This window comes from Bidens hawaiensis, unplaced genomic scaffold, assembly GCF_021521415.1.
Source record: "Bidens hawaiensis isolate Kalapana, Puna unplaced genomic scaffold, B.hawaiensis_p1.1 tig00025990_1, whole genome shotgun sequence".
Lineage (NCBI taxonomy): Eukaryota > Viridiplantae > Streptophyta > Magnoliopsida > Asterales > Asteraceae > Bidens > Bidens hawaiensis.
In genome coordinates, this window is record NW_027494178.1 from 32,623 (window position 1) to 45,845 (window position 13,223).

The 13,223-nt window shown below is 30.9% G+C and overlaps 1 protein-coding gene across 1 annotated transcript; it reads right to left on the bottom strand.

Annotated features, from left to right (window-relative positions):
- Positions 1 to 5,797: 5,797 nt before the first annotated feature.
- LOC143572677 (nuclear transcription factor Y subunit B-1-like) lies at positions 5,798 to 8,816 on the bottom strand. Its single transcript, XM_077057766.1, has 4 exons — positions 8,623 to 8,816; positions 7,415 to 7,559; positions 6,610 to 6,672; positions 5,798 to 6,093 (listed from the first exon to the last, which is right to left on the bottom strand). Exons 1-4 carry the CDS (start codon positions 8,814 to 8,816, stop codon positions 6,049 to 6,051), a joined length of 447 nt encoding a protein of 148 aa, XP_076913881.1. The 3' UTR covers positions 5,798 to 6,048.
- Between the last annotated feature and the right edge of the window lie 4,407 nt (positions 8,817 to 13,223).

Sequence of the window (13,223 nt, forward strand, 5' to 3'; positions counted from 1 at the left end):
GGATTGGACTTAGTCTGGAGCTGGACATACGCTGATGGGCTTAAGTTGAACCAGGTATCGGGTCTCCTTATTCGAAATGTTTTTAAGTTTGACGATATGTTCGTATGTTCTCTCTAGAGATTTAGATTTATTAGGGTTTGAATTTGTATTTCGTGTTCTTGAGAGTTTGTAGTTAGATCATGGAGAGGATGATCTAGTTTAGTCTGTAATTTGTTTATCTCTGACTCATTGCTAAGTTGGAGATTTTTTTGTATTGGCCTAGCTTTTTAAAGCTAGTCGATAATTTTTTTTTACATTTTTTTCTTTCTATTGAAACATGTTTAGAACACTATATTATAACAAACGTTTGTTTTTCTCTCACGAACTGCCTGCCTATACTGACAATTGCTCTCCCAACTCTATGTAGGACCCTCTCTCTTCCACCTCAGCATCCTCTCGTTCACCTTGTCGACACCACGAACCGCATTAGAGAAGCTAAGCTAATCATATGTAATTGAATAAAGTTTAGTGGGGCAATCAAATGAATGAAGTGTGTTGGAGGAACACATGTATTAGAAAGCCACGTGAGGATCATTTGCACAAATTACACCAACACCCCAGTCACAGACGTGGCCAGCTGTATGAGTGAACGAAGATAGGGGCAGATTTGTAAAACAAAAAAGATTGAAGGCATCAGTTTGACTTTGACCAAGCATCTATCAAAAAACAACCAACACGTTTATTGTTATCTTTTAGGAAAAACACATTTTAAGACTCAACTTTAATCTTTCTAGTTTCTATACATGACATGGAAAACACACACCCTTTTATACATTTATCTTCATTATTTAGTATTTAAAAACTAAACATAGGTTTATTATTTCATCAAATATAACAGATTGCTTACATAATATAAAAGTTTAATTAACATTAAAACAAGTGTAAACTTGTATTATTTGTTTAAACTTCAAATAACGTAAAATTATTAATTTGAATGTTAAAATATTACATTATACTATATTATTATGTGAATAACATATATGATAAAAGAGCCAAATGGAGATTGGTGATTTTATGCCTTACCTGGTGCTCTTGTGCGTCATAACTGCCCGTTATGTACATACTATTATATATTTGAATATGAATTCAAATTCTTGACCCATGAACATGTAAAATAAGCCAACTTACATAATCACAAATTTTAAATACGATTTCAAATTCTTGAACTTTGACCTGCTACGGCACTAGTTATCGTCACTGTTCTTGTGAGTTTGTCTGATAATCTTTTAAAGTTGTGTTAACTAGGATAAACTAGAATACGTGGGAAAATTTTACAAATCAAATAATGACATCAAGAATCTTACAATGTGTTTAATTTTGTGTTATATAGTACGAGGAAACTATAACTGATTTTGGATAACATTGGTCATAAAACTTTAAGACAAATAAGTTATATGACCCATTTGTTGAAGTATTGGTTTCGATTATATGCATTAGGCGATAAATCAATGTGCGTATTTAAAGTTGGGTAAAGTTAAAATACAAAGGAGATGAAAATGAAAAGTGTGGGAAGGATTTGTGGTCACATAAAAAAACTATTAAAAATAAATTCAAAAAAATGATAAAAGAAATCGTAATTCAAAATTTAAATAAAAAACAAAAAAAAAATAAAAAACCAAAAAGTCTCCCCTGTCATTCCCGTAAAAAAAGGTTCAACGAAAAGACACAATGCCGAGATCAAAAACAAAATAACGAAAATGAACAAAAGACACAATTATAACTACAAAAACACAAAAGATCACAAAATATAACACAACGCCGAACAAAAAATAACACAATGTTGAATAATATAACATAATACCAAGAAAAAAAACACAATGTCGAGAAAAAAAGACACAATCAATGACAAAAATAAACATAAAACACAATGATAAACAAAAAGACACAATGATTTTTTTCACTCACCATTGTTTTTTTTTTCTTTTCTTTTTTTTGAGAACAAGAAAGACAGTGACAATATTTTTGTGTTTTTATTTTTTTCGTTTTTTTAATAAATTTTGAGTTATGATTTTTTTAAAAAAAAAAATCTTTTTAGGGGTTTTTTTGTGTGATTACAAGTTCTTCTCATCGTTCTCATTTTTGTTACCCTTCATAGAATAACTTAACACATTTAATGTGGATAACATGCATCATGTATAAAATGTTCGGGATTGATAATCTTTAAATACTATTAAAGCAATAGAATTATTCACATGGCATCATTCTAGGCCCTCCACATAGGTTGCTATCTAAATGTCATGTGTAATATTTCCTATTCTATTAATTTCTAGCCATTAAAATAAATCAATATTAAAATCCCTCCACACAGACCCATTTTACAATATTTATAACCCATGACCCGTAAATAACCCGCTTCGTCCACATAAAACTATACCCGATCCATTTTCATAATTCACAACCAATTCCACCACTCATTTTTCTCTCAAACCTCCTCACGAAGATACAAACCCTAATTATGTCGCTCATATCCAACATCGAATGTCTGTAGTATTTACCAACAATTGTTGAATCTACTATGATTTTCTTCACTTCCAAGGTTATTGATGTCTCCAATCGATTCGATTCCGTTCAATTGGTCGTTCCTCATAGACGATGTTATAACGATATTTTTGGTCAATTAACGAAGATTATAACAGATAGATCATCCGGTAAATATATTAAAGGTAATTTTCGTCCAATTTCTTTAATTTCTGGCCACTTTCTTATTGTTTTGTTTATTAAATATCAAGAAGTGAATTTCTGTCCAATTTCTGATTTTTTTTCCGTCAAATTTGTTAATTGTTTTCTTTACTAAATATTAAAAAACATAATATCCGTCCAATTTATGATTTTTTTTTGGCCAATTTTGATTCAGTTTTATCAAAAGTCAGAAACTTCGATTTAATATTTTGTTAATTACAATTTTTTTGAATGTTTAATAAATTTGTTTGTAAATTATTTGTTTCATATATAATTTAACGGAATCGAATCGATTGGAGACAATATTGATCTTTATATTCCAGAAATATTAATTATAAATTTACTAAATTTTTTATAATATTTTATATAATAATTCAAAATATATCTTACAATATAATATTGATCTTCCAAATATTATTTATTCTAGAATTTTCTAAAAATTTAAATATACATTAAGTTGATATGTTATTATTTAACTATAATTGGTATTCAAATCTAATTTAATATTTAACATGTTGACTATAATTTGAAATTCAAATTTTATTTAAAGCTTTGACTAAAAACGATATTTAATGAATAATAATTTATGTTTTTATTATTGTTATTTTTTGATTCATAAAGTATTTTCAATGCATTATTATTAAATATAAACTGATTTCGGAAAAACCTTAAACATGAAAATATTAAAACTATTATATAATACATTCTAATAATATTTTTTTTTACAATCAACCGGTTATTTTTGGAGATGATTATTTGAATATAATTTTTGTTTTAAAGGTTTGACAATAATAACGATAATTAAGGAAAGAATTTATGTTTTTTTATTATTGTTATTATTATTTAATTCCTAAATTAAGCTACGTATTATTATTAAATATTAACTTATTTTTATTTCTAAATTAATTAGTCATATTAGTAAAATTAGAACCGATTTGATTTTAATTTCTGTTATTTGGCATTAACTAGAATAAGTTATCATTTTAATATTCAAAAAACTGATTGTCAAACTAAAAATACTTACCATAATTGTAATGTAATCTTACTTTAATTACGTGAATAGTAATTATTAATTAATACTAAAATAATAACCGCGTTATTTTAAAACACAATATTCAAATTGACATAATTGCTAATAATCAATAGTTAATATATCATAAATTAATTAACCGTTTTATCATCATTTTTAAATATTATTCGGCACATATGATTTGGTGAATATTACTAAACATGACAACTTTTCATAATTTATTAATATTATTATTCACATGAAATATGTCAAATTATTTATATCCTTACATGAAAGAACAAATTTAAACTTAAATTTCGGTCACTTATAAGTTTACCATTCGATATCGTATTCTTTATTGATATTCCATCATAACTACATCCAAATTTCAATATTTTCGCTACAACTATGTAATTTTTTCAACGAATTATTAATATACATTTCACTTTGTTTTTCAAAAATTAAATTAATCACATATTAATTTCTTATTGTTATTATTTATAGTAGATTCAATTGATTATGAGATTCCGCACCCAAAACATAATTTTCTTTTTATATTTACCGTTTTAAATTTGGTTATGTGTGTTCAAATTTATTTTTTTTTGAATTTGTGTTCACAAAATATTAATGTCACTAAATTTCTCAATAATGTATAATAAACACGTATTATATTTTTATCCATTTTAACTAATAAGTTTTTTAAACATAATATAAATCTTCTAATTATAGCATCCAAACAATTTGATAGTCTAGTCTTCATAATGTTTTCAAAGAATACTAAAAATATTTGATAATTTATTTCCTATACGTTTATATTTTGTTTTCATTGATTTTGTATCGTATTTTTCACCTTTAATTATTTTCAAAGTCAACATTAAATTTTTTAATCTTTCCAAAGTTATTTAAAAATTCATTTATTGTAATTCGTTTTTAAGTTTTCCAAGTTTAACAAAATATTAATATCAGTGATTTAAAAGTTTGTTGCAAGATTAGTAAAAAATCAAAAAGAATTTCATAATTTTTTGAAGTTGACTAATTCCAATTTTTTTTATATTTTGTAACTATTTTAAAAATATTTCAAAAGGGGTTGTTTTAAAAGAGTATCAAATTTTTTAGGTATAAAATGACGGCCAAAAAATGTTTTTATTGATATATCTTTTTGGTTTAATGGTTTAAGTTAGAAAGATGTTTTATTTTGTCATTTTACTTTGTTTGTTGTTGTATGTTACTTTGTTTTAATAAAAACAAAAATTTAATAAAAACAACTTTATTAATGTTTAAATGTTACTCATTATTAAATATGTTATTATGGTACATTTAATTTGGATGTTATTGTTTTATTATATTTTCAGGTGGTGAAGGAAAATGAGTTTCCTTTGGTAGAATGTTTGAAGAAGTTGATGGAGGTTTAATATGTAATAACATGTTTATGTCTTTTGTTGATGTTTTTTGGTTGTTCAATGTACATTAACGTATTGTAACTTTTAAGTTTAATATCTAGACAATGTAATTGGTTAACGTTTTGGTCTGAAAGTTTGAAGAAGTATTGTGTTGCTTGAATTTGTTATTTAAATTTATTATGTTTGTTGACATGTTTTTCCACCCGTGTGTAACACAGGCTATACCCTAGTAAAAATGTATAAAATCTAAACACAAGTCTTGAAGGCTTGTTTGAATGTTTGTTATTGATTCATTACCCAAACTTATTATTATGACTATGAGTCCAAAACGTTTTGGACCAGCTCTATTACTTTGGGCCTTGTATTCAAATAGAAACATTTCAAGGAATTCAAGCTCAATTTAACCAAACGAATACATAAGATAAACCAAAAACCCAAACCAGGCGGTCTCTTAAAGCCGAAAAAACAAAATCATGATTTTGGTTCGGTTTGAGACCTTGTCCCACACCTAAATCGCTCTATATGCACATGTTATCATTGTTTTACATAAAAAAAGTGAGAAAAAAAATCAAAAACTTTACCCACAATAAATCACCAGATCTATGTTCTTATACGGTTTTGATGGTTCTTAACCAATAGTTCCACGGATTACAAAGCATCAACAAGCGGATCATGTCATGTCCCCTCGGCTGCAAAATACTCTATACATAAGGCTTAAAATTTAGCTATACCAATATTGAGCAACCAATAATTCCACAGATTACAAAGCATATAATTTAGCCAGCCTTGAGTTTGATATTTACTGATAAGTTATGAAACAATTCACCAAGAGATTACAAAATATTTACTCGCCAATAGAGTGCAGAAAAAAACTAATCAAGGGAGAAAGATATATCTTACTTGAAAGTCCAAAGGTGCTAATTAAAAATAACTCATGCCTTGTGTATAAGATCCTTGATGAGTATACTGCATATCGATACACCAATGCAAAATCATAAGCAAAAAAAACGATCAAAAAATAAAAATGGGTGGCAATCGTGTCAAGTTGGGTGATTGTATTGATCAACCCTAACAAGACACGTGTATTTATTCATGTCAAATACATCAACCTTAAACCCTTAAACCAGACACACTTAAAATTTGTAACCCAAAGATGGCCAGTGTAACCTATTTAGCTGTCAAGCGGGTTGAAAATGAGTTAATGGTACATAAATAGGTAGAAATTTCTAATATAATAAATGGGTTAAAATGTCGTAAACGGGTTGACCTTATAAATTATGTTTAAACTAAGCAGATTAAAAGGTTCAACCTGTGCATACCATGTTTGGTTATGTGAGTTAAACAGGTCAACTCGAATACTACCAGTTTATTAAACATGACAAATCAAAACTGACTATTTTTAGGTCGTGTGTCGTGTTGCGTGAAATGTCAACCCTGCATAAACTAGAAACTGAAGCTAAAAAAATCAGTGCTTTTACTGACCTCTGCATTTGGAACAATCTGAGATCCAACTGTATCTTTCTTGCCAGATCCCTTTGTATCACCCTATGTAAAATATACCACTCTGTTAGCTATTTTAACACTTAAAAAGCTGTAAATCAAGTTGGCTTTTTATAAGTATGCCAAGTGAATCACCAACCTCAAACTGTGCAGTCAGCATTCCACATAAGCATCCAACATCATAAAGAAGGAAAATACAAAAAAAACGCGTTTAAAAACAAATTTAAGAAACTGAGAAGCTGATACCAACAGAAACATTACAAGATAAAAGCACTGTTTTTCACAAAACAACTTGTTTGAAACTGTAGAGATGGTAAATTACTAAATTTAGAGGGATGTTTGGAGTTGCTTATAAATATTGCTTAATAACCGCTTGCAACAAAACATAATGCAGAAGATAGTCTTTGGATTGGCCTATGCGGTCTTATAATGTAATATTCTGATAAGAAGTTATTTTAGTGTTTTGCCGATTTTTCCTATCTAAGGATTTAAAAGTAAACTACTCAATTACTCATCATTATCAGATAACCATTTTAAACAAACAACTCCCAAACTATCAATTGCACCCAGAATAAGTAAATGATCATAAGCAGGTAGCTTCTATCCAAACACAAAAGTTGTTAATTTGCTTATCAAAGCATAAATGATACTTCACTCCACATCTTAAAACACTGACGAAATCAACAATTTGAACCCCCAAATTAGCAATTTGAACACTAAACTGTAAAGACAACACTTTCACACGATCTCATTCAGTTTTTACCATTAGTTAAAACATTTATGTAACCACAAACTGAATTACCTCTCTGTATCTAGACAGGTAAACCTTGAGTGGTTCAATATAATCTTCAAACCCTAGCGTAGCCATTGCCCATAGCAAATCATCACCATTAATCGTCTTCCTCTTCTCTTTCTGACACTTATCACTAGCCCTACAACGCGCAAAGAATGCAAATTTCAATAAACTTATAGTTAATCCAATTCAGAAAACTTCCAAAAAAAAAATCTGCTACAAGTTTCTTGATTTACAGTAGTCATTAGGGGTGTGCAAAATCAATTTGGCTGAACCATAACCAAATGGTCGGTTAACCGTTGGTTTTGGTTAAGTTCGGTTAATTGTCCAGTGTATTTACCTTTGTTCAGGTTAAATATAGTTCAGTTACTGTGTTTTAAGCCCAGTTATAAACTTTCGAAGCTGAAATATGCAGGTTCCAAGCTTGGTTATGGTGTTCCAGGCTCTGTTATAAACGTTGCAGCTAGGGCTGTAAACGAGCCGAGCCAAAGCTCAACGAGACTCGAGCTCAACTAGTTTTCACATACGAGGGCTCGAGCTCAGCTCGTTTTGATATACGAGAGCTCGAGCAAGGCCCATGATTTGCTTTTTCACCTCGGGCTAGGCTCGGCTCGTTTATTATTTATCGATTAACTTGCATACATTTATTATTATTCTTATATATTTTAAGAAAAACCATAAACGAGCCTAAGCTTGGCTTGAGCTCAGATGTGACATGTTTACTTCATATATAAAACTAGAAGTCCAAAAGAGGTGAAACTTAAAAATACACAAGGCTCGACGAGCTCAAGAGCCTAAACAAGCTTCCCACACAAGGCTCGAGTTTAGGCTCGATAACTAAACAAGCTTTATTTGAGGCTCGAGCTCGAAAAAGCTCGGGGTTCGTTTCGAGCTTTTTATCAATCCTAGCTCGAGTACAGCTCGGCTCGTTTGCACCCCTAATTTAAATGTTCAAATCTATAAATGGAGGTATAAAAATATGAAAATAGAGGTTATTAAACACAGAACAAGTGAACAACACAAACAAACAAGGTTCGGTTCAGTTCAGTTTTGGTTAAAGTCAGTAAAAAATGACACATTAACCGTAACCATAACCGAATGGTTGTGGAACCAGACTAACTATTTTTGCCAATTACAGTTAATTTCAGCTACTTGCTCAAATTTACAACTACGCATTCGCAACTTAGCTCAAACGTACGTACTCGCTAGTGACGAAACTGATGAACTCGGAAACGCACTCCTGCGCGGTCTCTTTAGCGTCTTTGGCAATCTTACCGTTAGCAGGCAACGCTTTCTTCATGATCCGGCTTATATTAGCGATCGGCAGGAACCTATCCTGCTCCCTGGAGTTCGAATTCTGTTCACCGCCACCCGGACTCCCTGGTACATCCGCCATTGTATATCACCTACCTAAACCCTAAACCTTTCAACAGTTATCAATATAACATAAATTATAATAAACACCAATAGTAGGACAGAAGTATTGTGAAATTTGACACACCTGTAAAATTGGTGATTTTTGTATTTGGCGCGAAAGAGAGAGATCGGACGCTGGAGAATAGATATAGAGATTGTATTGAAGCTTGAGAGATCTTTATCCGAGCGTTAATGGCGTCCTTGTATCTCTACCGTTCGTTCCTTTTCCTACTTTTTACTCTTTTTTTTTAATCCTTCATATGGTATGCTAGGGCTGTAACTTTTTTTTACCCGAGACTCAACCTTACATGAGAAAACCCGAACATAAACTAACTCGATTTGAAAAACCAAATCCGGGAAAAGACTAACCTAAACCTGAACTGAAGTAATTCTGGTTGGTTATCGGGTTTGATTTATAAGTTTCGGGTCAACCTGAATAATTTTTAGTTTTGAATTAGGTATAATAGATCAAGTCTTAGCAACTAAAGTTACTAACAACAACCATAATCGAACAACCAAATCACATTCGACTGAAGACGAATACGGTCCGAGTTAGTTTTGCTCTTCTTTTGAATTTGTTTTATTAAGTTTTTTTGTTGGTTTATTATTTTATTATTTGTATTACGAGCAAAGAAGAATATGTTGTTTTAATTTTAGCTTTGTATTTTTTTTATTTTTTTTAGGATACTCGAAACTCGATTAAGTTAACCTGAAAAAACCCGAACCGAATTACTCAAACTCGAAAAACCTATGAGATATATAGGTTGGGTTTCTAATCAAGATTTAAAACTTTGAAACCTGAAGAACCCGACCTAAAAAACCCGAAGAACACCCCTATGGTATGCTTGTTAAATTCATCTTATTGATATACACTTGCCATTTGATATGCGGAAAACACTTACCTAAAGCCAACGTCTGCGAACACTCGCCCGAAGACACGATAGTGATGCGAGATAAAACACGTTCGGTTTAAGGATTCAACTAGAGAACGCTACATACTCGACTTGTCTCCTATCATCACCTGATGCCGTTGAAACTAACTAATGGGGGCATGAATCGAACTTGAATTACATTAATTTAGATCTTTATTTCGTAACACGTCCGACTACAGAACACCTGTTATCTTCACCTCGTATAATTTGGATCTTCATTTTGTAGCACATTAAAAATACAAGGGTATGTTTGGTATGGTAATTAAGTGAATTGTAATGGAATTGACAAATGAAGATAATGGATCATTACCAATTCATTTATATGTTTGGTTATGATATAAGAATGTAATGAATATTCACTTTGGGTTGTTTAATAGACGAGAAAAAAAACAAAGGAATTAAATAAACATTATAGTGTGTGGCGGCGTTGGTGATGGTCAGTGGCGGACCCAGGATTTTTTGTCAATGGGGTTCCAATTTTTCCGGTTTACAAAATTTTTCGGGTCGGTCGTTATTCGGGTCGGGTCGAGGCGAGGAACACAATAAAACACGGAACTATGGTGTCATTGGAAACGAGTAAGTAGAAAGAATCTAAATTACAAACTAGATGAAACATACACTTTTAATTCATACCCGAAAAACATGAACATAATCTATATATATGGTCTTACATAATTGACCAAAACATGAAAAAGTAACTCTAACACAAATAAATGATTAATTATAATATACATACACAAGGTAAATAATAAAAGAATATGCAAAATCCATGTTAACATTATATATGTTGCATGGTGATAATGACTATATGAGAGAAACTAACAAAAAGCACAAATACCCTAATTGAATAACTAAGACTAGGATATTAAAAAAACAACAAAAAAGGAGTATGGTGAGGCTTGAACCTACAACCTCTCACAAGTAAAACAAGGGACTTTATACTGTACCAGTTCAATCTTAATAGTATGGGTTCCAAGTATTAATTTTTATGGGGTCCTTACAAAATTTAATATACCGTCTCTAAGTAATTTTTAAAAAACATCGGTGTCCCGGGACCCCGATCAGACCTATGTGGGTCCGCCCCTGGTGATGGTGGTGTTCATGAGCTTGTCTCGTTTATTACGACACCCTAAGATCTAGTTGTCTTCTTCGTCAAGTTTTACTAAGATTCGGGCTTGCCTTTTTTGTAGTTTTCATGAGCTCGTCACGTTAAAATGGACCGAAACATGTTGTTCAAGTTGTTTTGTCATTGGGTTTGGAATATCGGGCTGCTGAGTTCCATGGATTATTTTCTTTAACGGAAAATAATATATTAACAAGACGAGGAGGCAAAGAGCTGAAGATAAAATGTAAAAATGTAGATGTGAATGTACTTTTTTTTTAATTATTTTTAAACAAATTATAAGGGTCCTTTTTCTTGGAACTATCACCCCAATGGTCCCTTATTCCTTTAGCTAGCGCCACCACAATAACGCCTCCCCTATTGACGCAAGTGGTTTTGGAGTATTGAAATGGTGGGTGGGCAGGTGGCGCCATATTTGCTTGTGTGGTTTGTGAATGACGTTTCGATAAAAAACCACCACACTTAGTCTAATACATAAAATAAGTTATAAAATGACACCATCAAAATTTATAAAATAGACTAAGTCATAAAAAGACCATAACACTTGGTCTATTTTTTTATAAGAGTATCGAATCAGATGCTAAAGGCTAGTTTAAACTTTAATATATAGTTAAATAAAAAACAATTGCAAGCCACTCATACTTAATCACTTACTCCGTATTATTTAAAATGTTATTTATTAAGAGACTCCAACCCTATTCTTCCAATTGAAAAAAAAAGCGTAGGGGATTTTCTTTAATATGGTTTGTTTAAATATGTTATTTTAATCTAAAAGTTTTTAATTTCCTATATTCGTTATTAGAGTTTCATTTTTATTATAATTTATGTCCTTGTGATCCGTGAACGTATTTTGGATTGAAATAACATATTTTAACAAACCATAGGAACAAAAAATGCAATAAAAATGAAATTTTATGTGCGGAAACAGCAAATTTTAACTTTTTAACATAAATAGCAAATATGAATAAACCATAGAAACGGAAACCGCAATTTGAACAAACCATAGTCTATCTGCGTAAACAACTTATGCATGCAATTTGTAGGATTTGAAACATTCATCTTTAAGATATAGAACAAACACCTTACCAACACACCATATCACTCGAAGACACTTAATAGATCATTTGAGTGGCAATGTTCTATACAAACATTTTAAGAAAAATATCAACTTTTATGTAATCTGACCTGTCAACCCATTCAACATGTTTACATAAACGGGCTAACTATTTAATGTTTAGTCTACATGACTTTAAATACGTGTGGGTTAGAGCTGGTGTTTTATAACAAAATAAAAATACAAGTTTTCTTCAAGTTGAACAATTCAACCCGCCTTTGACGCGCCTGCCTATACATATCTTTCTTATTAAGCTATTACTCATATCCCTAAATAGAAACCTTCTGTTTTTAGGTAAATATATTAAATATCACATGTTTTTCAAAACTATTATTATATTTATTTATTTTTATTTATATTCTATGGCCTATGGTAGCTTGTTAACAACTAACGACCCATTTATTAACCCGTTGAATGCAAGCTTTGTTTTTTTTTTTTTTGAATGTTCAAGCTTTCCTCCTACTATTTACATTATACCGCCAATGCCAGGAATCGAACCCTGGACCTCTCACCCAAAGGCCAAAGCCTTTACCATCCCACCAAAGTGGTGATGGCAATGCAAGCTTTGGTGTTAGATTCTACCGTATGTTATCAACAGTTGTAACAACAACAAGCGTGTGTCATTAATTACAGGAGGCAATGCATCATGGGGTTGATAGGAACCACCACCGGTCTTTACTGCCCACCCGTCCTCTAAATTCTACACTTCATTTATTGCTAAGTTGACACTTAACCTATTTTTCGTGTCATGGCATTCGTCATTTCCTTAGCATCGTCCTCGTATAGTTATTCGTATGTCGTGGAATAAGTACGTTTTACATACTATGTGTACGTATATACTAAGTTGTTTGATGTGTCTATATATTTGTTAAATTTATCTCGCAGTATAAATATGTTATGATATTTTTTAAACATGTGGATGGAAGAGCTAGTAGGTACGTTATTTATCATATTAATGATTTTCTTGTTTAAACATGACTTTTGGGGTCCAAGGATCGCCTGATATTAGAATCTCGATTGGTTGCATTTGGTGCGGATGTCTAATTTGCTTTTGGTTAGGCTGCCGGTTCAAATACCTCCAACCCAACCTGATTGGTTAATTGTGTTATAAAATATCTTCTAATCAGAACACGTTAATTATATATTTGGGATAGACTTACCAATTGGTTTGTTGACCTTGTCATTATTGTTCATAACTCACTATAAATGACAATTGAA